The 23,769-nt window shown below is 41.9% G+C and overlaps 2 protein-coding genes across 2 annotated transcripts; both read right to left on the bottom strand.

Annotated features, from left to right (window-relative positions):
• prrg2 (proline rich Gla (G-carboxyglutamic acid) 2) lies at positions 1-13,347 on the bottom strand. The gene is made up of 8 exons (XM_061700891.1): positions 13,339-13,347; positions 8,830-8,857; positions 8,646-8,720; positions 4,858-5,030; positions 4,030-4,063; positions 3,711-3,843; positions 2,574-2,699; positions 1-1,219 (listed from the first exon to the last, which is right to left on the bottom strand). The coding sequence occupies exons 1-8, from the start codon at positions 13,345-13,347 to the stop codon at positions 1,177-1,179; spliced, it is 621 nt and encodes a 206-aa protein (XP_061556875.1). The 3' UTR covers positions 1-1,176.
• Positions 12,318-23,325, bottom strand: rras (RAS related). Its single transcript, XM_061701097.1, has 7 exons — positions 23,206-23,325; positions 22,533-22,637; positions 19,010-19,097; positions 17,866-17,968; positions 15,923-16,031; positions 13,987-14,105; positions 12,318-13,870 (listed from the first exon to the last, which is right to left on the bottom strand). The coding sequence occupies exons 2-7, from the start codon at positions 22,617-22,619 to the stop codon at positions 13,783-13,785; spliced, it is 594 nt and encodes a 197-aa protein (XP_061557081.1). The 5' UTR covers positions 22,620-22,637; positions 23,206-23,325; the 3' UTR covers positions 12,318-13,782.
• Between the last annotated feature and the right edge of the window lie 444 nt (positions 23,326-23,769).

Below are 23,769 nucleotides of genomic sequence, written 5' to 3' on the forward strand. Positions count from 1 at the left end.
AAGCTTAATGTTGCTTATCAGGCATGTGCACATACACCCTAAGCGGTGCTCAAGCACCTGCCCTTTTGCCCTGGACAAAAACGTAGCCTTTTTGCTGCATCTCCATTTTTGTCTTCAATCATCCGTTTTCTTAACCGCTTATCCTCACTATGGTCTCTGGCTTCAGGCAAGGATGCGGAGAACACGCTGAGCTGGTCGCCAGCCAATCGGAGGGCACGCATCGACAAATTGTACGAATTATACAAATGCTTCCGAATTGCCCCCCCAGGAATCCCCCTCCTCCATCCAAAAACCTGTCATTTGAACAGGGTTGTGTTGACTTTTTATATCCACTGTAGCATCCCTTCCACTTCCTTTGTTTTTTGTCGCGTGTGTTTTATTGACGGATTGTGCAATAAAGGACAAGAAATCACAATTAACATTTTCATTAAAGAATACTAAATTTACAACACTCATAGCTAATAAATAAACACCATAAAACACCCATTAATACGTCGTAAGTTAAATACATACGACAGTTTTTTTCTTAATTGAATAATTTTGGTAATGGGTGCCCTTTTTTGGCTTGACCCCCCCCCCCCCCTCCCCCCACACCGCTCCCAAAAATAAAAATATCTGTGCACATGCCTGTTGCTCTCAAAATATGAAAACAATCGCCCACAATATTTGGGATTTTATGGACGTTAAGCATTTTCCTCTCCACAGGCTCTCACTATAGGGAAAAAGCTTAATGTTGTTATATAAGAAAAATGCCTGGTGTCCATAGAATCCATAATATTGCGCTATCGTTCTCATATTTTCATAGGTGGAATTTTAGTGGCGATTGATGGCAGTTTTCTGACATTAAGCAAACTTAAGCTTTCTTACGCTTGCATAAAGTGTTTTAGACTGTCCACAAAGTGGACGTACAGATCAATCATGAAGAAAAAGGAAAAAAAAAAAAAAAAAAAAAAAAACCCTCACCTGCATCCAGTTAAGAGCATCACATCTGTACTATGTACATCATCATCCTGTCAAAAGTGTCCGTTCTGAATTTGGCTCTCAATTCCCGCCCCCTAAATACGTTATACAACAAGCAGTGCTGAAACTTCACTCAAAGCATCATCGAGCGCCAGCATCAACCACATTGAAGCAGCTCGGGCTGGCTGGCTGGCTGGCTGGCTCAGTGCTCAGTGCTCACTCGTTGTCTCCTGGGTCTGCAGGCTCAGATGGCGCCCCCCTGTGGTCAAAGAGGAGACAAGTCTTTGTGAGAGCTCTGGTAGTCAGTGCTTGCATGATCCTGTTTATGCCGGTAACCATCCCAAGCAGAAAATAATAATACATAATATTTATGAGCATTTGTTTTTTTTTTTGTGCAAGAAATTCGATTGGATGGGTTTATCTCTTTATAAATACGACACCTTCTGAAATGTAATTTATGAATGCACAAATAATTAGCTTATAGATGGTAATAGTATATATCATATACAAAAATAGTATTTTTACATCATCAGTAATGTACATCTGATATTTATTATATTGTTGTCAATATTATAGACTGTAAAACTGCCACTAGCACACTACTGTTTATTGTATTGACAGAATTACGGCATGTACTACTACTGCACATATTCAAATAGTGATTTGAAAACCTAAAATAAATGATATTTGCAGTAATCCTTATTTTCTTATTACAGTCATGCTCATATTTTATATATCATGGCAGAATTTGTGAAATATTTTTGGAAAAATATGACTGATGATGAATGGGGGACCAACTTGTTTAGTTTTTTTTTTTTTTTTCATGATTTTACCCACAATGCAATAGTTTCCCATGCTCCTGGACAGTAGCGGTGAGCGCGCCTGGCTGCAGATGTCCAGTATGGATGACATATTAGTGTCCTCTAACATTGACCGTGAACACTCATTCGAAATGTCTATGCAGCTGACTTAACAACATGGCTAGCCAATTAGCCTGAATTGATGTTGATGTTGCAGGATGACACTGCCAACAGAAAATAGTGATTTGGTCAGCAAGCTGTCTGTTCTGCTCCCGCCAGATGTTGGCTGAGGATGCAGTTTGACTGTCTGCCAACTGAATACAGGCTGAAGATGTCATCGATTGATGTTGTACAGGTGTACGAGTGGACATTGCTATGAAACGAATACGCAAACAGTGCTGTTGACAAAAGCCACTTTCTCATGCTGACAACGGGGTTCCCCCCCCCCCCCCAAAAAAAAAAAAAAGGCTGCACGGTGCGGGTGGTGGAGGAATACTTGTTGAATTGCATAAAGAATCTACGTATGATTTCCATGCTGTGAAATGTCTCCCAAGAATTTTTTTTCCCCAGAGCAACCATCAATCAATTGCATTGTTACAAATTTTGAAGATACACAAGAGCTTATCTGTCAAAGCCAAAATATGTATGTAGTAGTTAGGATAATAATAATACATGGGTTTGTATTCGTGATTAAAATGTCTGTTGCATTTGAAAAAAATATATAGATATATATATTATTATTAAAAATCTGTTGACAAATTGAATTGTGTAAATTGTACATTGACCATGTATTGTTTGAAAGCGTTGACTTACCCTGAATAAGGTGGCGGCGGGGCATCGTGCATCCCACTTCGGTTTAGAGCTTCGTTGTAGCTGGGCAGACCAGGGGCAGTTGCCAGAGGGACCATCTCTGGGGCTGGACGGCCATCTTGCAACATTCTCACAGGGGACAAGACACAGAAAATGATACAGAAATCATTCACAGAACGATTCAACAGAACAGTTTAGTCATTGTAAAACAGTTTGACAAGTATGTCTGTGACAAAGAGACTATTAAAACTTGTTTTAACATTGTAATATTGCATTTATGGTGTCCAAGCCACAAATAGCTTTCTGTTTTTAATTACATTTTTTTTTTTTTTTTTTTTTTAACAAGAGTAAGACATTAATTTGGAGAGACGTTGGTTCCTGCAATTGTAAAGGGAACCAGTGGTGTGCGAAGGGGTGTTGCTGCCTGGGCCACACGACACTGGTGATGCCCCTCGCATTAAAACCTTTGTCAATGGGGGCGGCTAATGGAAAATGTTCCTGATTCAAATCCATTCATTGATTTGTGGGGGATACCCAGGGCCACCGTCCCCTCCTCTCCCCTCGTTGCACACCGCCGAAGAGAATTTTTATTTTATTTTTTTTTAAAGTTTGCATTTTCCTTCAAATATCAGTGTTGATATTTGATTATTGTTTGTTTTATTTTGGACTTTGTAACTTATTTTTTTTAAAAAAGTGCCGTATAAATACTGACTATTATTATTCATTCAGTCATCTTTCGTAAACTTATCCATTATATTTAAGACAATAATAATAGTTGGATTGTGAAATCAAGTGGAAATTCAGCTCCTCTCACAATCCTTATTGTTTTGTTTTTGGAGTAAGTTTCATAATGGGTGTCTTTTTGTTTTTATCAGCTCTCTGTCTTTTTTTTTTCCCGCTGTGTGGGGCAGCAGAACCCTGTATCCCAAGTTGCCATGGCGACAGCACAGTACATGTGAGCGATATAGGATAATTTTACATTGGGCTTGGGGGAATTCTGCCTAGCAACAAGTGGCACTCAAATATTGGATGATGAGGAAAGAACAATCCGTGCAAGCCTGCAGGTTAAAATTGGTTCCCCGCCATTTTTTTTTTTTTTGTTCCATATAAAACACAATTGTGTTCAGGCTGTGAACTTACTGCACGGGTCTCCTTCCCCCCTTGTTCTTGGCCTTGTAGAAGTAGATACCCAACACGGTGGCAATCACAGCACACACTAGTATTGCCAGGATCCCTGCCACCAGCCCCGACACGTCCACTCTGGGTGCATACCCTTCAAAGACATGACAGCAACATGACAACTGCTGCTCAGCATGTACGGTGCATCTTAAACGTATGCGATTGGTAGGATAATACAGTATTGGATTTGAGATGTAAAATCTGCTTGAATAGCAGTGTCAAATGAATGTACAAACATACACAGTGAATGATAACTTTTACAATAAATTCAAAGTATTACCGTGGCTTTCAACATAGTCAGTCCAAAATACTTCCTGAACATGGAAATAAAAGAAAAGTGAATCAAAGACCAATAGGTGACACATATGAACAAATACTTGGTTACAAACGGATTTTTCAGGAAGACATTTATAACAGACAGGCGATTCTAGTATCAGACGTTTGGGGGGTGCTGGGATTCATTTTAGGATGCTTCAGCACCCCAAAGATCGGCTAGAAACGCCAGTAAGCTGCACCTTGGCTTTAAGATTATCACGTGTGCATGACACAACAATTAACTTCTCTCCAACCAATTGAATCAGCGGATAACGGTACAGTCCGGTCGCCTGAATAGTTTCCTATAGCTAGAAAAAAAAAAAAAAAACAGAAGCTAACTCCTACCGAACAACATAAACAGTGACTAACGTTTAAATGCAGCAAAAATGAGGACAGGTAATGATAATATTGTGTCGGTATTGAGTGGTTGAAGTTCAGAAATGTGCCACATATCCTGGTTTAAACCGGGCACTTAGGAGGTGGTAGGGATTGGGTGGAGCAAACCATTTTGGAGGGAATGGGGTGGAGGGTCGCTGTATTTTTGTTATTAAAATATTACGACCAAGTCCTGTGTGTGTGACGAGGTTGACCCTCTCGATGAACAATTTTCCAATCAGAAACCTGTCGGCCCAACACAGCATCAACACACCTTCGCATGCCACTGTTTCTACTTGAGCACGGAAAGTGAATACTTTTGCCACCTGTGAACTTACACGCAGATAACCTTAACCACCACATATGTGTTACTAGCTCCAGAATTGTACAGCAGTATTACATAATACGGTTGTATTACCGTCTGAGTGTTATCCTCAAATACTTCCCTGGCCTCTTCATAAGTGCATATCTCCTCCCAACATTCCCTTTCAAGGTTGTCAGGCACCACTACTTCAAAGTCCCAGCTGTTATAAAGCAACGAGCGGGACAGGAAGGCATTGGCTGACTGTTCATCCACTAACAGCGGACTCCCTGCAAGACACAAACAGAGTGGGGAGAAATTGTGGTCACTTTGACGAAGTTGGAGTAGGGAGAGGAGTAATTCACTTAAATGTACAGTATATGCAGCTACAGAAAAAACACATGAATTTTATTTGTATTGTACTTTACAAGGCGGGACGGTGGATAACAGCCTCACGGTTCTGAGAATCCAGGGTTCGATTCCCGGCCCCGCATGTGTTGAGTTTGCATGTTCTCCGGGTACTCTGGTTTCCTCCCACATCCCCAAAACATGCATAGTAGGTTGATTGGAGACTCTAAAATTGCCCGTAGGTGTGAATGTGAGTGCGAATGGTTTTTTTGTTTATATGTGCCCTGCGATTGGCTGGCGTCCAGTTCAGGGTGTACCCCGCCTCTCCCACGAAGATAGCTGGGATAGGCTCCAGCACGCCCCCGCGACCCTTGTGAGGTTAAAGCGGTGCAGAAAATGGATGGAGTGATGTACTTTACAAACAAATATCTCCAAATGCTACAGAGAACCAAAATACAATTTTTAAACCAGCATTAGCTGTATCCAAATGCCTTAATTGTTGTATGTAGGCACCTGCAGTGGAGAATTGTGCAGCTATTTCATCCTGAGCGCTTTTTCTAATACAGTAATGTTCGCAATGTGATGCTTAGTACAGTACGACAAATCAATAAAAAATACTTTTCTGAGCATGCCAGTCCATCATGTTTGTAAAGCTAATGGCAGCCTGTGCTCATGAGGTTACACAGTATATGCGTTCGTACTGATATTGCCAATACAGTAAACACTATACATCCATCTTCTACCGCTTATCCGAGGTCGGGTCGCGGGGGCAGTAGCTTCAGCAGGGACGCCCAGACTTCCCTTTCCCCAGCCACTTCATCCATCTCTTCCGGGGGGATCCCGAGGCGTTCCCAGGCCAGCCGAAGGATGTAGTCTCTCCAGCGTGTCCTGGGTCGTCCCCGGGGTCTCCTCCTGGTGGGACGTGCCCGGAACACCTCACCAGGGAGGCGTCCGGGAGGCATCCGAATCAGATGCCCCAGCCACCTCATCTGGCTCCTCTCGATGTGAAGGAGTAACGGCTCTACTCTGAGATCCTCCCGGATGACCGAGCTTCTCACCCTATCTCTCAGGGAGAGCCCGGAAACCCTGCGGAGGAAACTCATTTCGGCCGCTTGTATCCGGGATCTCGTTCTTTCTGTCACGACCCACAGCTCGTGACCATAGGTGAGGGTGGGAACGTAGATCGACCGGTAAATCGAGAGCTTCGCCTTTCGGCTTAGCTCCTTCTTTACCACAACGGATCGATACAAAGTCCGCATCACTGCAGACGCTGCACCGATCCGCCTGTCGATCTCCCGTTCCATTCTTCCCTAACTCGTGAACAAGACCCCAAGATACTTGAACTCCTCCACTTGGGGCAGGATCTCATCCCCGACCTGGAGAGGACACGCCACCCTTTTCCGACTGAGGACCCTGGTCTCAGATTCGGAGGTGCTGATTCTCATCCCAGCCGCTTCACACTCGGCTGCAAACTGCTCCAATGAGAGTTGGAGGTCACGGCTTGATGAAGCCAACAGAACCACATCATCTGCAAAAAGCAGAGATGCAATACTGAGGCCACCAAACCAGACCCCCTCTACGCCTCGGCTGCGCCAAGAAATTCTGTCCATGAATCGGTGACAAAGGGCAGCCTTGCCGGAGTCCAATCCTCACCGGAAACGAGTCCGACTTACTGCCGGATATGCGGACCAAACTCTGATTCCAGTCGTACAGGGACCGGACAGCCCGTATCAGGGGGTTCGGTACCCCATACTCCGAAGCACCCCACAGGACACGGTCGAACGCCTTCTCAAAGTCCACAAAACACATGTAGACTGGTTGGGCGAACTCCCATGCACCCTCGAGGACCCTGCCAAGGGTGTAGAGCTGGTCCACTGTTCCATGGCCAGGACGAAAACCACACTGCTCCTCCTCAATCAGTGATTCAACTTCCCGATGGACCCTCCTCTCCAGCACCCCTGAATAGACCTTACCAGGGAGGCTTAGGAGTGTGATCCCCCTGTAGTTGGAACACGCCCTTTGGTCCCCCTTCTTAAAAAGGGGGACCACCACCCCAGTCTGCCAATCCAGAGGCACTGTCCCCAATGTCCACGCGATGTTGCAGAGGCGTGTCAACCAGGACAGTCGATGATCGACTTTGTGGACACGACCACAAAGTCGATCATCGAACTGCGACCTAGTGTGTCCTGGTGCCAAGTGCACATGTGGACACCCTTATGCTTGAACATGGTGTTCGTTATGGACAATCCGTGACGAGCAGAGAAGTCCAATAACAAAACACCGCTCGGGTTCTGATCGGGGGGGCCGTTCCTCCCAATCACGCCCTTCCAGGTCTCACTGTCATTACCCACGTGAGCGTTGAAGTCCCCCAGCTGAACGATGGAGTCCCCAGTGGGAGCGCTCTCCAGCAACCCCCTCCAAGGACTCCAAAAAGGGTGGGTACTCTGAACTGCTGTTTGGTGCATAGGCACAAACAACAGTCAGGACCCGTCACCCCACCCGAAGGCGGAGGGAGGCTACCCTCTCGTCGACCGGGGTGAACCCCAACGTACAGGCGCCGAGCCGGGGAGCAATAAGTATACCCACACCTGCTCGGCGCCTCTCACCGTGGGCAACTCCAGAGTGGAAGAGAGTCCAACCCCTCTCGAGAGGACTGGTACCAGATCCCAAGCTGTGCGTGGAGGCAAGTCCGACTATATCTAGTCGGAACTTCTCGACCTCACACACCAGCTCGGGCTCCTTCCCTGCCAGAGAGGTGACAATCCACGTCCCTAGAGTCAGCTTCTGTAGCCGGGTATCGGATCGCCAAGGTCCCCGCCTTCGGCTACCGCCCAGCGCGCATTGCACCCGACCCCTATGGCCCCTCCCACAGGTGGTGAGCCCATGGGAAGGGGGACCCACGTTACCCTTTCGGGCTGTGCCCGGCCGGGCCCCATGGGTGCAGACCCGGCCACTAGGCGTTCTCCTTCGAGCCCCAACTCCAGGCCTGGCTCCAGAGGGGGGCCCCGGTGACCCGCGTCAGGGCAAGGGAAACCTGAGTCCATAATTTATTTTCTTCATACAGAGTCTTTGAGCCGTGCTTTGTCTGGTCTCTCACCTAGGACCTGTTTGCCATGGGTGACCCTGTCAGGGGCATAAAGCCCCAGACAACATAGCTCCTCGGATCATTGGGACACACAAACCCCTCCACCACGATAAGGTGACGGCTCAAGGAGGGGTAAACACTATACAGTATAATAAATATAATAAAGTGAATAAATGTAAAGAACTCAAAGGTTGTTCAATTGATTTCTTCACGCTTGTATATTTGTATAAATCACAATCTTTTTGTTGCTTGAAACCAGTTCACCAACATTAGACGTTCGTGCCTTGTCCTTGCTTATAGGATATATACTACAAAAGACCGATACTGCCCTTTTTTCATCCTTTATCTGTAATCAGCAGATCTCATACATGTGCTACTTGTTACTCAGTCATGCTTAATAGAAAACAATCCTTCTCTTGCAATCCTTTTTATACCTGTATTCGCATAGTACGTGAGAAGAGGTGTGGTTTACCTGAAGTGTGTCGGTAGGTGAGAGAGCAGCAAGCCAACTGCAGAAAGACCAGCACAGGAATCCAGATGATTGAGGCTGCCATTGAAACAAAAACTACATGGAACCTGACAAGGAAATGCCTCCATGAAACTCAGTCCAACATGTCTGACACTATACCACCGCCTCGTCACGCTGACCTGGTTACCTGGCTGCAGGTGTCTTCCAAAGATGTCCTGGCAGTGCGTGTTCCTTCACTCTTCAGGAACACATGGGATTTCCCAGCCAAGTGTCTCAAAGGAGTTTCAGTTTGAAAGCTCAAAACACACAAGTGTCACACAAAAAGGTATGTCTTCCCAAAGAAAGCTTACATCACAAAACCTGTTGGACAACATACCAGCCAGAGGGAGGGACCTCTTCAAACCTGCCTGTCCCTGTTACTACACAAGCACACGCAGTAGGTAGGTGGAAGTAGGTGACCGCAGTGGAAATCTTTTATTCATTTTGTGCTTTAGGAAGTACTGTAAGTGGCAAACGTACCCATACTCTGTACTTAAGTAGAAGTAAGAACGCACAGAATCTGAAATGTACTTAAAGACCCGACAAAGTCAATTCCGAAATGTGCTTCGACATACATAATACATTCAGAAATTTGGTATCAGTCACATGCATTTGAGAGTGAACCTTGAGGTGAAAAACCTTGATTTTTCTCAATTTTGGAGCCTCTTTTTATATAGATGGCAATTTTTTTTTTTAATCATTCAAATTTGGCAGGGTTTATTTATTTTTATTTTACAGGGACTTTAAGTACAAAAGTTAAAATACACTTTTATTGTCAGTTATATACATTACCTGTTTTGATAACTACAAACAAGGGGGGCGGGGGGACAAAAATAGTGTCTCCTCTTTAAGTAGTGCTCATACTGAGAGGAATTTCGCATTGGCTCAGGCTTTTATGCCAGCAAAGCAATTGTCCCCGAGATTTGCTAACATTGTGGACAACAACAACAAAAAAATGCTATATGAGCGAATGATAACACCATAAATAAATAAATAAATAAATTCTCTTAAATAAGGCCACGAATGGGGAATATCTTGCTCCTCCGAATCTGTTGCCTTTTTTGTTAATGTTCCTTGGTGTAAGGAGTAGGAAATACAGATATCTGTTTTCAAATGTAGAGAGTAAAAGTAAAAAGTCATCATAAAAATACTCAAGAACAGATAACTCAAAATCTACTGAAGTACAGTTGTGAAGTATTTGTACAGTTACTTCCCACTTCATATTGAATGAAATGATTCATTCAATATGAATCATTTGTCTTAACTCTTTCCTCAATAGCTATATAAAGTGCCTTTGGTGTCCTTATGAGAATCATTCAGTCATCTTGAAACTCTTAGCAGAATAATGAAACTTGGGTCTTATTTGAAGTGGCTAAACGTTTGCACATATCCCATTACCATGTGTTCTCTTCATTTTTAAAAGTATTTATTGTTTTCATTGGATGCACTGCTCGGGTAACTACAGCGTTTGTAAGAAGTGGTTAAATTATTTTTTTGTTGGTATTTTTACAATTTTATTGTGTAAAAGTTATAGTATTTGATAAACAAGTAATTATTACAATGTATATTCTATTTTTCAATCATCATATTGAACATTTTGCATGAGTCACTGGAATTGCTGTCCCCCCCCCCCGTCATGATGGGTTGACACCAAACCTCAAGGAACCTTCTGTTTTGAGTACAGTAACATTCCGACCGCTTATTTTGTCTTTCTTCAATAGAGGCTAAATAGTTGCAGAATAAATATTGACACTTACGCAGTTCGATGTTGTCAAATGTCAAGGTTCACACGGCCACTCTGTCATAGTATCAATAAATAAAACTTTTCAGAAATTCCTTATATTTAACAGTACACAGTTAACTTGCAACCTGAATTATGTTGCTAAGGTGCACCATAACATTAGCCAATAATGTCCAAAATAGTTGGATGATATGATACTTTAAGTACCTAAACCCACGGGCAATTTACACTACAAAATAATGTTTAGTACTCATCGACGCACTCTGCACAGTGCTTACAGCTGATGTTTTTCTGTTTACACTGCAGCATCTAAGCACTTTTTTCAATTACCCAGTATTTGACTGATTTCTTTTAAATTCGAAAATAAACACAATTGTCTTCATGCATAATTGTTAGTGAGTGAGTTATTAATGTTGACACAACACAATGGTTTGGTGAATGCTTTAATGAGGTACAAAAAAAAAGGGATTTGTCTTGTCAAAATAAAACACTTCAATTGCAGTTTGTAATATAAGTGTAAATAATTCATTTTAATAATATGACATGGCTATACACCGCAGAAAGCATTACAAATGAAATGACATGTAAAAAAGGATTATTTGATAAAGTAAAATACCCAAATTTATTCTTGTAATATCTCTAAATGTCTGTGCTGTCATCAAGTTCTTAGCTTTAATTGTGTCCTCAAGACCTTTTCTATATTTTAATAATCACACAAATAAAAGCCACAAATTTAGGTCAAAGCACACATTTCCACAACTGCAGGGCCTGTGTGCAACTACTTTGCACCTGGATGTGCATTCCTAACAAATAAAAGTTGGCATTTTCATGTATGATAAGTGTGGACAAGTGGTTGGTTGAATTGCTCTGACTCAAAAGTACTTTCGATTTTGAGTTCAAATGGTATGGAACGTGTAAAGACTTCACAAATACTCGGGTTGAAACATCTGTTGCGGTCAGATTGTCATTCAGCTAAAATGTATGGCACTGTCAAAATAATATTGGTCATTTTCATATAATTTGATCAATAGCAAGAAAGACATGGCCCACTGAATTTCCTTTTTTTTCCTCTTTAAAGCCATTAATTTAACTGATTTAACAGTATTTGAATTTTTGGCAGTTGTTATCCATCAACAGGTCATCCAGTAATTGTTTCTAAGGAAGAAAATTATTCTAAAATACTATTTTTCCGAACTTTTAACGCCAAAATGTCTTTACTGTTAGGCGTCTCATATGAGGTTTCATGATTTGCAACATAGTTTTCTGAATATGCTAATGATGCTAATTTTTGAATACAGAGGGTTTTTCTCCTATTGCTTAATGTGCATTTGCCATGAAAACTATGACAAAAGCATCATAGTGTCTTCACGGTTCCTTTTTTGTTTTTTGGGTTCTTTTACAAACAGTCCTTCTTTGTCACTCTGCTGTCTTTAGCGTTAATGCCACTGGAGAGAGTCTCATTATGTTGTTGCGATATACCAGAGAGATCTTTGAGCTGAAGTGCCAGGATGAGACGCCCATTCTCCATTCACACAGTAGCAGACAGCAAAATAAAAGGTGTTATTTCCGAGACATAAATGAACATGTATGAGTTTATGAAAGTGTTGGAACTATTCCATTATTACAATGGTCTATAATTGGTTTAATGAGTAGTTAGGATCACTTCTGCATTAGTATCCACAGAGTTCGAATGGCAACATAAATTGTGCTAACTCACACGATTTTTATGTAGCTGTTGTCTTTACCATTATGCACTTTTGTCTTTACTGTTATCAAATACGTGTGTATTTCAGTGGGCCACCACCACTTGTTCCGTCTATCAGGACTGCCTTTACTATGAATGCTTAAAATTTTAAATCAGTAACATTTTGAAAATAGGACTCCAAGCATGGCTGTTTCAGCATGGGAGACATTTATTCCCTATAAAATGTCACAGACAAATTCAAATTTATTTATTTTATTTTATTTTATATTAACGTGTTATTGATCGAATTAGATACAACACATTTGCCTTGTAAACAACTCAATGGAGTTCTGGGGACAATTCAGTTTGAAAAATGAAATGGCTTTAGTGCGTCAGCATTTATAATAGGAAAGACACTGCCCAAGAGGAAGATGCAGACACCAGTCAGTGGCACAGTAAAGTGGACAAGGACTAAGAGGTAAATATTAACAAGGGGTTACGTTTCATAACAAAAAGCACGAGTGTGGTACAGCTGCATACAGTAGCCTAGTCCTCCGTTTTCCTTGGTTGCTTCATTCAGCATAGGAGCGATAACAATACCAAGTCCCTCCATTGTGCCTTTAGAAAGGAGAGCACGTGATAAGATACGAAACCTTCCGTTTATTCATAATATAAAGCATAAGCACGAATAAACTATGATGAGCGGTCTACTTGTTCGGTCAAGATGTTCATGTGAACCATTTACAAATATTTATGGAATTGAATGAAGGTTTGAATAAGGTATAAACTGCATGCCCAAAATACATTTTTTACCACACTTCTCAAAACAACAAATCCTGAAAATGTGACCAACCCAAAAGCTGGTTGCCCATCACCCAGATATTGAAATGCATGAATGCAGAATATGAGTTTGGTAGTTCTGCAATGTGTGGTTGAGTGCACCCCCCTGCATCAACCCTTGATACTAATACTGTCAAGAATTTATTTTGAAATGGTCGGAAGCTCCGTTTACAGTGTTTGAGGCAGTCACACTGGCTGCAATTTTTGGCACCCCAAATGAAAAAAATGGCACCAAAAAAAAACAAAAAAAAACATGAACGGAATCTAATGCGGCATTGACGTTTGCTCACTTTTCAATTCCAATGCTTTGGCGTTGCTGTGCTCTGCTACCCCCTGCAGGGCGCCTTGGAACATGACCGCACATGTCTCGTGATTGGGTGTGCCACACTCACCATTTCCATGACTGTACCTGTATGTGGATTGACTTACTTTACTTTATACTAACTCACCATTATGGCAGGAGTTAGAGTACCGATTACGGTAATGTCTCTGCTGACATTAGTACCCGAATACCACAACAGCAACAACATATTTATAGCCCACCATAATGTGTGGATATTTCTATTTATGGACTGTAACTATACACAGTCACATCATTATTATCCCATGTCACCAACAGAACTACTTCTGCTGCTGTTGAAAGCTCTTCCTTTCGACTAAAATACACTATACTGATTTACAAGTTGCTTTTGGTAAAAGTGCAAATGAAACCATTCGGTAGTAAAATGAGGCACCTTAATCCTGTCTCTCCCTCGCTCTAACCCACTGTCTCACACAAATGCTCACACTTCTTTTTGGACAAGCTGGAGAGGCTTTGGTGTCCATAGTAACGGTGCTTAGAGGAGGACGCAGGGGCAGCCACCGCTCTTCTGTTTCCCAGCGTGATGAGCTGGAGGGGGAGGACACTCCATCTCCTGAAACCTTCTGAAGAGGGAAGAAGAAATTTTAGCATTGTCTGGTTTTCCTTTTTTAACGGAAATAACCAACAATTTAGCCCATGTGCGTATGTATACAAAGGAAACAAGACGAGAAAGAAATACCTGACAATTCGCACTAGCTCCATGAAGGCTTCATCCACATTGTAGCGGTTCTTAGCAGAAGCCTCCATGTAGTGGATCCGGTTTTCTCTGGCAAATGCCTGAGCATCCTCCCTAGAGATCTAAGCCAAAACAAAGATATACAGTGGAAAATATGCCTCTGTATTGACGCAAAACTGAGGTTGAACCACAAGCAAGCCATCATTTAAAGCAGGGGTGTCAAACATACGGCCCACGGGCCAGAACCAGCCCATCAAAATTTCAGTCAAAAGCTTCACTGCAAAAGAGATTGGTTTATTGGAACCTTTTTTTTTTTTTTCCCATGCACTGCCACAACTTACATTTCTATGTATACATTTACAAAGGATGCATTATTGAATGGTGCACGCTCACTGATTCATAATACTGTTGAAATAATGTTTTTTTTTTTTCTTTTTTTCTATGGAAAACCCAACTCTAGCGTTGTACAAAACTTCAAAGGATTGCTTTCATGGAGATGAACCGAGGAAACGTGTCCTTCACACAACTACAATATTGCTGCTGTGTTGGTTAGCTGCACCTTATTAGCAATAACATTTTGTTGGCCTTCCTTGGCCTCACAACTTTACCTTTTTGTGAAAATCGGTTAACTTGATTTTTTTTCCTAACCTTCATTGTCAGCAGTAACGACAAACATTGTTAAAAGTCATACTTTTCTGGGCACATATAAACAAACAACCATTCACACCTAAGGGCAATTTAGAGTCTTCAATCAACCTACCACGCATGTTTTGGGGATGTGGGAGGAAACCGGAGTACCCGGAGAAAACCCACGCAGGCACAGGGAGAACATGCAAACTTCACACAGGCAAGGCCGGGAGTTGAACCCCAGTCTTCATAACTGTGAGGCAGACGTGCTAACCAGTCACCCACTGTGCCGCCCCCTTCGGTGTAATAACAACCACAATAAGTTTAAAGCCGACATTTATAAATTACCTAAAAATACCTTTGAACCTATGCCTCTGCACTCGGGCTCTAACAATTTTTTTATCGAAACCGAAAATCACAGTTCTCAAATTCACTATCCTGTGTCGTCACAAAAATGGTAGAACCAGGACACGCTTTTACAATTGTGTGCCGCCACGCCACATATGGCCGAGCTGTGAGCCTGTATTCCTAATTCATCTTTATTTCCACCTGTCATTACATACAATGACCATTAAGGAGCGCAAGTGAACGACAATGTGTCAATGGTCCCGACGCGACACACTTTCACTGATACTATTAGGGAATAATTAAAACTAATAAGAACACAGCATTCTTATAACACCGCTTGCATGCTGGGAATTTCTCAGACACTCCAATTAATATTTTTTTGTTTTTTAAGTTAATGTAATAAAACGTACGACTAGATTGAAGATATATTTCCGCATTAAGCCTTTTCCAGCACGGGTCACGGGACTACTTTTTCCGGTAAATGAGCAAGCCTGTGGCTATTGGCTAGCTGGGCGACTATTGCTAGTTCAACTGCAGGAGGAGAGCAGAAAACAAGAAGAAAACAAGGTAAAGTAATGGGTGGACCAATCTCCACATTTTAGTTTGGTTCTGAGTATTTGTTAAACAGTATCTATTATGTGAGAGAAAAGTTTCTTTGTTTTTAAATATTTGGGGTTTTAATTTCTGATTTACGTCACAGACCGGAAGTCTGTAACTTCAGAGACTTTTTTTTTTTTTACAATTATGTATAAATAAGTATACTAAATAAACTGTCCATCTTTTGTTATCATAATCTCTTATTCTTGTTAGCCCCCCCCACACCCCAGAAAATCGAATCGTGTATAGAATTGTGGGCTAGAAATCGTGATTCATATCAAATCGTGATCTTGGTGTATCATTACAGCCCTACTCTGCACGTCAAGCTAAACAGTACCAAAAAGATGCACAAGGGTGTTACTGTTACCACTCTTTGCTGCTCCAGATCTGCCTTGTTTCCGACCAGCAGCATGGGGAAATCATCACGATCCTTCACTCTAAGAATCTGGGTGTGAAACTTCTGGACCTCATGGTAGCTGATAGGACATAAATACATTCAATAGAATAGAAAATAAGTACATTACAATATCAATCCATCCATTTTCTGGACCGCTTATCCTCACTAGGGTCCCGGGGATGCTGGTGCCTGTCTCAGCTAACTCTGGGCAAGTGGCGGGGTACACCCTGAACTGGACGCAAACCAATTGCAGGGCACATAGAGACAAACAATGATTCACACTCGCATTCACACCTAGGGGCAATTTAGAGTCTTCAATTAACCTACCATGCATGCTTTTGGAATGTGCGAGGAAACCGGCGTACCCGGAGAAAATCCACACAGGCACGTGGAGAACATGCAAACTCCACACAGGTGAGGCCAAAATTTAACCCGGGTCCTAAGAACTGTGACTAAGCAGTCGACCACCCAAGATTACAATAGATTATTTGTCGACATGGGGTTTGGCCACCCTGCCGGACAGCCAGGGCCCCCCCCCCCCAAATGCTCAGGGCCTTGGGACAGTTGTTGTCCCCCCCATAACAAATGTTATTTTTGTGCTCAGGCCAAAGCAATAAAGTATGGCTTTGGCACAATCTTATGGCATCTTCATGTCAAAGAACTTTGTTGATGTGAATTGAGGCGTTACCAATAGGATGTCATAAAACATTTCAGGGGGTTTTGCTAGTAGCAGCATAATCCCTATCTCACATCTTTTGTAAATTCAGCTAACCTTTCAGTATACACGTTTGTAGTCCTCAGTTAACTGTGTGCATTTGAGACTACCCCAAGGAACTAAAAAGACCACACTGCTTCGTTGGACTGACCATGTGTACAAAGTTTTTGACTATGCAGGAGCTAATGAACCAGTCACGACAGCATACAACAGATAGATTCTTAACATAGATGAGTCTTTATCAGCTATTGGTCTGTTTGCATAGCGTTCAGGCTATGTTTATGTTGATGAAGAAGGAAGAGGCTCTGCATCAGATCAACCAAACACCTGATCGACCAAGCGGGCCCCCCGCCAGTGAGCAACCTCACTGCCTCCTCACAAAGGGCACCACCATTATCAGATTCAGGCCTTGAGTCAGTGCAAATGCCCCCTCAACTCAAGACTCAGCTTTAAGAAGGAAAAAACATTGCCCCTAGTTGTGAAGCAGAGAAGCTGCAACAACTGGAAGAGAATACTGCCCCTAGTGGCAAAAAAAGGCAACTGTCAGAATCAGTTCAGGACTTCATTCCAAAACTGTTACATTTCCCTAAAATAGTCTCTGATCCACAACTTCCTTTTCACATGTAGATATGCTGTATGTAGTATGAACCCAAGTTTAGGTGACATTAGCGAACTTCAAGTAACAACCAGAATATAACAGCCCCTTCCTCTATAACCCTTAACATTCCAAAATGAATGTTTCTCTGTTGAGTGACCAGTAAGAACTGAGGACTTGACCATTAATCAACAAATTAGCTGGACACAAAGGAATACCATTTTAGGGAAATTAAACCCTTTATGGCTCGAGAGATGAAAAACTGGTTCCCTCTGGTACTTCCTTGCTGAATTGTGATAATGAATGGTCAACCAAATACGATAATCACACTTCAAGTAGTAAGGATACTTTTGAATAAAGAGTCTGCTAAAAACTGGTGCCGTTTTGTGTCATAACTGCATTAGCCGCTCCTGACAAGAAACATGCTTGCATTTTAGAAATATTGGCGCATTTAAAACCAACTATGGATTTTGGGAGTATTATCTCTCACATGAAGACAATCTGGTACAGACAGTAACTGTATCACATTGCCAACATTGAAAATATGCAAAACGCAACATTTCTCAGGGTGAAATCAATTACAACAACAACAAAAACACTTACCTCCCCCGGTCGTTGAGTGCAAACACCAGCAAGAAGCCTTCTCCTGAGCGCATGTACTGCTCCCTCATTGCCCCAAACTCCTCCTGACCTGCTGTATCCAAGACTTACAAAAACATAAATGGACCATTAAATAGGAATACACATCAATAGGTGCATTTCATTTTTGTATTTTGCCTGCAAGTGTTCTTCCCTCATGCATAAAGACAGTAGATGGAACTGAATGCACAATGGTAACACATTAGCAAAGGCAATTTGTTAAAACTTAATACTTCATAATCTTTTGTATCTCCCAACTGTTAAAATAAAATTCAATGCCTAATGAAACCAAAATACCATATATACTTCGTCACAAATACAAAGGACCTGCTCTTCCCAAATCACAAATATTTGTTGAGTGCAAACATTGTAAGACTACAATTAAACATACAAGTATAACTGAACAATCAGCAATGCATGGTCGTAGATAAACAAACCCTATTTCAGTTGACTTGACCCTGGACTGGTTGCCAGTCAATCACAGCACAATTGTGAATGGTAAATTGAGCAGGAATTGAAAACATACTACTAATAATAATACTTTTAATATGAAACCAGAGCACCTGGAGAAAACACAAGCAGAACATGCAAACTCCACACAGGAAGGTCGGCGCCCAGATTCCAATCCACAAACTGTGAAGCGGATGTGCTAACCACTCATTCACTGTGCTGCCCCAGGCTGAACCACACAAAATTTAATATTTAGGTTTGAATATAAGCTCAGTTATTCAAATTTAACTCCACTACATGAGAGGAAACTGGAGTTAGGGAAGTAGGGGTTACAGCCATCAACTGGTCAGTCCATTTGTGTGTCATATGTTGGTCCCACCCTTCACACCAGAATTTAAACTGCAAATCTTATCCAGGGATTACACCATGCCTGTAGTCATTTCTCTACCCTAAAGAGTTTTAACACAAGTGCAGTAACTCACCCGTCAAGTGCAAGTCCTAACAAGGGAAGATCCAGAGAGCAAACATACTGCCTTTGTCATATCATGTCACATTGCAACACACCCTCTGCTTATAAACAAACTTTTTTTCCACACATCCTTCAGAACTGTGACAAACATGGATTGGATAAATCATGTCCGGTGTGGCTTATTCTTACTGTCCAGCCGGGTATCCTTTCCATCCACAGTGCAGATCTTCGTGTAGGAGTCTTCAATGGTCGGGTCGTAGTCTGACACAAAGTAGGACTGGAAGACACAATCATTGTTAACTTTGAGCTACTGATGCACATTCACACATACACAAAATGAAATGTATCAACTAAATCTGGCAGACATGTTGGGAGAGTACACACAAACTCTCCACACCGAGGTGACACAGGTTCCAAAACTAGGTGACAGAGCAAAGCACCTCACCACCAAAACAACCCGATGCAAATACTGTATTTAAAAGCAGTGTTCACGAAACACTAAATCTTCGAAGTAAAAAGAAAAATTTCTAAATACATTCCTTACTAACACAAATGTGTATATTCACATAACATCCCACCAAATTATTTGTGCCTGATACACTCATCTATCTGCTACGACTCATGTTATATTAATTAATTACGTTGTCTGGGTAAATGCATCTGCATTTTTTTTGTAACAACCACGACTGAAGAATTGTTTAATTTTTCCGAAAGTTGGCTACAAGCCTCTTTGTGGAATCATATCATGATCAAATGTGATTGCACATGCAAGCTGGATCACATTTAAATGCTCATTATTATATAATTTAATTAGATACTTTATACATCTTAATATAGTTTAACTTGTAGAATAAGTGACCTAATGAGTAGTCATTTGAATTGCAGTGCCTAGTGTTTTGCGTAACAAAACAAAAGCTTCCCATTTCCAACAATTTCATGTATAAAATCTCAATAATTGTTTGAAGCGGTAGAAAATGGATGGATGTATGGATTATTTGAACAATAAAGGGGTGGGTGGGCATTAGTGGAAAAGCATTGAAGGGGTGCAGGTTGTACTCAGCAGACAGGCCCTTCTGAGTCAGCCTTTGCGATTCCATTTCCCTAACACAAGGGGTCCCAAAGGGCTCAGGTCTTGATCCCCTTTTCTTCTCCCTCTATGTACTTTTACTTGGCTGTCAAAGGACACCAGAAACAAAATTGTAGACATGCACCAGTCTTGGAAGACTGAATCTGCAATATGTAAGCAGCTCGCTGTGAAGAAATGAACTATTAGAAAATGGAAGACATACAAGACCACGAATAATCTCCCTCGATTTGGGGCTCCACACAAGATCGCATCCCGTGGCGTCAAAATGATCACAAGAACGATGAGCAAAAATCCCTGAACCACACGGGGGGGACCTAGTGAATGACCTGCAGAGAGCTGGCACCAAAGTAACAAAGGCTACCATCAGTAACACACTACGCCGCCAGGGACTCAAATCCTGCAGTGCCAGACGTGTGCCCCTGCTTAAGCCAGTAAATGTCCAGGCCCGTCTGAAGTGTGAAAGAGAGCATTTGGATGATCAAGAAGAGGACTGGGAGAATGTCATATGGTCAGATGAAACCAAAATATAACTTTTTGATCATGTTTGGAGGAGAAAGAATGCTGAGTTGCATCCAAAGAACACCATACCTACTGTGAAGCATGGGGGTGGAACATCAGGCTTTGGGGCTGTTTTTCTGCAAAGGGACCAGGACGACTGATCCGTGTAAAGGAAAGAATGAATGGAGCCATGTATCGTGGGGTTTTGAGTGAAAAACTCCTTCCATCAGCAAGGGCATTGATGATGAAACGTGGCTGGGTCTTTCAGCATGGCAATGATCCCAAATACACCGCCCCGGGCAATGAATGAATGAATGGCTTCGTAAGAAGCATTTCAATGTCCTGGAGTGGCCTGGCCAGTGTTCAGATCTCAACCCCATAGAAAATCTTTGGAGGGAGTTGAAAGTCTATGTTGCCCAGCGACAGCCCCAAAACATCACTGTTCTAGAGGAGATCTGCATGGAGGAAGGGGCCAATATACCAGCAACAGTGTGTGAAAACCTTGTGAAGACTTACAGAAAACGTTTGACCTCTGTTATTGCCAACAAAGGGTATATAACAAAGTATTGAGATGAACTTTTGTGATTGACCAAATACTTATTTTCCACCATAATTTGCTAATAAATTATTTACAAATTAAGATGTTCTGCATTTTTTTTTCTTATTTTGTCTGTCATAGGTGAGGTATACCTATGATGAAAATTAAAATCCTCTCTCATCTTTTTAAGCGGGAGAACTTGCGCAATTGGTGGTTGAGTAAATACTTTTTTACCCTATTGTAAAGGTGTGGCTGGCTCTGAACTTTTTAAGTTGCAATGAGAATAAGAAAGAGGTGACGAATTTTTGTGACTGCGCTGAGAACGCCATGGTAGAGCTGTGTTCCTTGGCCAGTCTGACCAAGCCCAACATTTCGAACATTGGGTCGTCAAGGTGGATGCTGACCTGAAATTTGAAAACCAGATCAGGGGAGTTGTGAAGTCGAGCTTTTATACTTTTAGCCAGCATGCCAAAATCAAGCAAATTCTTTGAAGGCATCTCTTTGAAAAAGTAGTCCATACTTTTGACACCACCCGGCTGGACTACAGTAATGTACTGTAGTGTAACTATGTGGGGATTAGCACTACTTCCAGTAGTTGCCTGCAGCTGCACATCTTTTAACTCACACACATAAATTGCAGGACATTTACCCCGTTTTTGCCTCACTGCCATGGCTGCCAGTGCATTTCATGATTATTATTATTATTTTTTTTTTTAAATCAGGTTTATTTGCTTTTAAATTGTTCAATGCTCGTGGCCCGCCCTACTGCTCTCTGAGCTTCTTCACCCTTTCGAAAACCACTTTCTCTCTTAGGCCAGTTGGTCAGCTGCTCCTGACTGTGCCATAAACCAGGCTGAAGCCCAGGGCAGTGAGTCTTAAAGGTTAAAATGATTGAATGAACTACCTCAGCACATCCAACCAATAGCCTCCTTTTTACCAGTTTTCAAATCTCTTCTCATTGGCCTTTGACACCTTGTGAGATGTTGACTGATTTGTTCATTTATTACTTTTGTTTTTATTCCTAACGATTTTATTTCTTATTTTAAGACTACTTTTTGTCTTTTAATTACTTACCTTTATGTTTTATGTAAACCTCTTTGGCGTTATTTGTTTTGTACAATACGTTGATGCACTGTGCTAGCTTTTAGATCGTACAACAAAGTTTGATTTGATGAGTTGCATTAAAGTGGGACCTCAATCTTTTAGGATTATTCTTAAATTTAATGTGAAAAAAAAATGCATATTTTAGCTGGAAACCTACTTTACTTCTTTTTTTTTTTTTTTTTTTTTTTTTTTTTTTTAGATCAACAGCACAAACATGTTTCAAACAACTATACTATTTTTTGTACAGTACTGTACAATAAGAGAAAATATTGTATTGTGCCATCAACAAAATCAGTGGAAACGTCAATTTGGAGAAAACGTTCTTGTTTGGGGAGCAAACAACACCCCCATAACCAATTATTTCCCACCCCCATCCACCATAAATGACACCCCACATCTACGCGATGCTTTAATTAGACAGCAGCGTGTATATACTTAGATACAGAGTCATGCGTGCTCTTATAGGGATACTGTAAACGTCCTACCTGAATGAACTGGATGGTAAGGGCGCTCTTGCCCACTCCTCCACCGCCCACCACCACCAGTTTGAATCTTTCCTCGTCTCCGCTCATCGCCGTTTTTTTTAATAACTTCTCCCGACCAACAATTGAGGGGGGGGGGGGGGGGGGAGACACAAACAAACAAACAAAAAAAACTCGTGTCAACCGCTTAGCAGCAAAGTTCAAAAAGCAAGATCAAAGTTCAAATAAAATCCGAGTACGACAGAATCACAGCAACTTCAAACTACACTTGCTAAAATGATCCTCATTTTTACGAGGTTTTAAATGCACCACCTCCTGAAAACGGGGGAGGGGGGGGGGTGTAAAATCCCTGGAATTTGTATCCAGCAAAGAGACAAATAAAAGTTGGCGGCGCCGTTTCCGTCAAGTTTCACTCTTCGAAGGCAGTTGTGTCGTCGCTTCCCTGCGTTCTTTGGTTAAAACTTGGCCTCGCTGCGGCTCGTCAGGGCGGAACTGCTTCCTCTTTTCCTGGTGAAAGTCAAGCTAACACACAGTAGCTACGACGCTATCGACTCCAGTAATTAGCCTCTCGTGCTAGTCTAACATTTAGAGCTAACGGAGACGAGCCCTGGACACCGTTTCCTTTCCGCAATTCAAATTCTTCCCCGAACAAATTCCACTTTAATGTGTCGCATACCTTATATGGGCATTGGGAGTAACCCTGACGTCACCTTTACGAGCACGCCCAGGGAGGTAAATGGAGCGCGCGCTCGCGAATCGAAAAGACCAACATCAACTGTTGTGTTTCTGCGACTACATATTCGTTCGGTTACGCTGGATTCAGAACATGCACAACACGGCAGTTTATATTAACATATTCGTCAGCTTCATCATATGACTTAATGATATACAGAGAGCACTACTGTGGGTTGGGAAATCTGTTCCCTCGGGCAAGAACACACCTCTTCAGAAAGTTCTTATCCTGCAGTCATCTGCAGCCACATAACCCAACCCTAACCCTACCCCGATGTCATGCAGTCATTTACATAAACGCAGCTGCCACAATATTACAGTAGGTGCACATCCACAATCTAGTAACTTCCAAATACAAAATATGGTACTTATTCACAAACATAAATGCTTACTTTTGATTGGCAGTGCAGAGATGTAAATGTAGCAATGTTCATTATAGTTGCATGTGTAGTTTGCAGTGGTGTAGAAACCATACATTAAAAAAAAAAAAAAAAAAACATTTAGTTTC

The sequence above is a fragment of the Phycodurus eques genome, chromosome 16, assembly GCF_024500275.1.
Source record: "Phycodurus eques isolate BA_2022a chromosome 16, UOR_Pequ_1.1, whole genome shotgun sequence".
Classification (NCBI taxonomy): Eukaryota; Metazoa; Chordata; class Actinopteri; order Syngnathiformes; family Syngnathidae; genus Phycodurus; species Phycodurus eques.

What these genes read in the sequence shown, in the direction of transcription:
- prrg2 (XM_061700891.1), bottom strand. An exon ending in TTGAGGATAACACTCAGACG is followed by an intron (nt 4,064 to 4,857) that starts GTAATACAACCG and finishes TTCCATGTTCAG; the next exon opens with GAAGTATTTTGGACTGACTA. An exon ending in GGGGGAAGGAGACCCGTGCA is followed by an intron (nt 2,700 to 3,710) that starts GTAAGTTCACAG and finishes GTCCCCTGTGAG; the next exon opens with AATGTTGCAAGATGGCCGTC.
- rras (XM_061701097.1), bottom strand. Translation starts at nt 22,619, where the DNA reads ATGAGCGGAGACGAGGAAAGATTCAAACTGGTGGTGGTGGGCGGTGGA. An exon ending in TTACCATCCAGTTCATTCAG is followed by an intron (nt 19,098 to 22,532) that starts GTAGGACGTTTA and finishes TGTGTCTTCCAG; the next exon opens with TCCTACTTTGTGTCAGACTA. An exon ending in GCACTCAACGACCGGGGGAG is followed by an intron (nt 16,032 to 17,865) that starts GTAAGTGTTTTT and finishes ATGTCCTATCAG; the next exon opens with CTACCATGAGGTCCAGAAGT.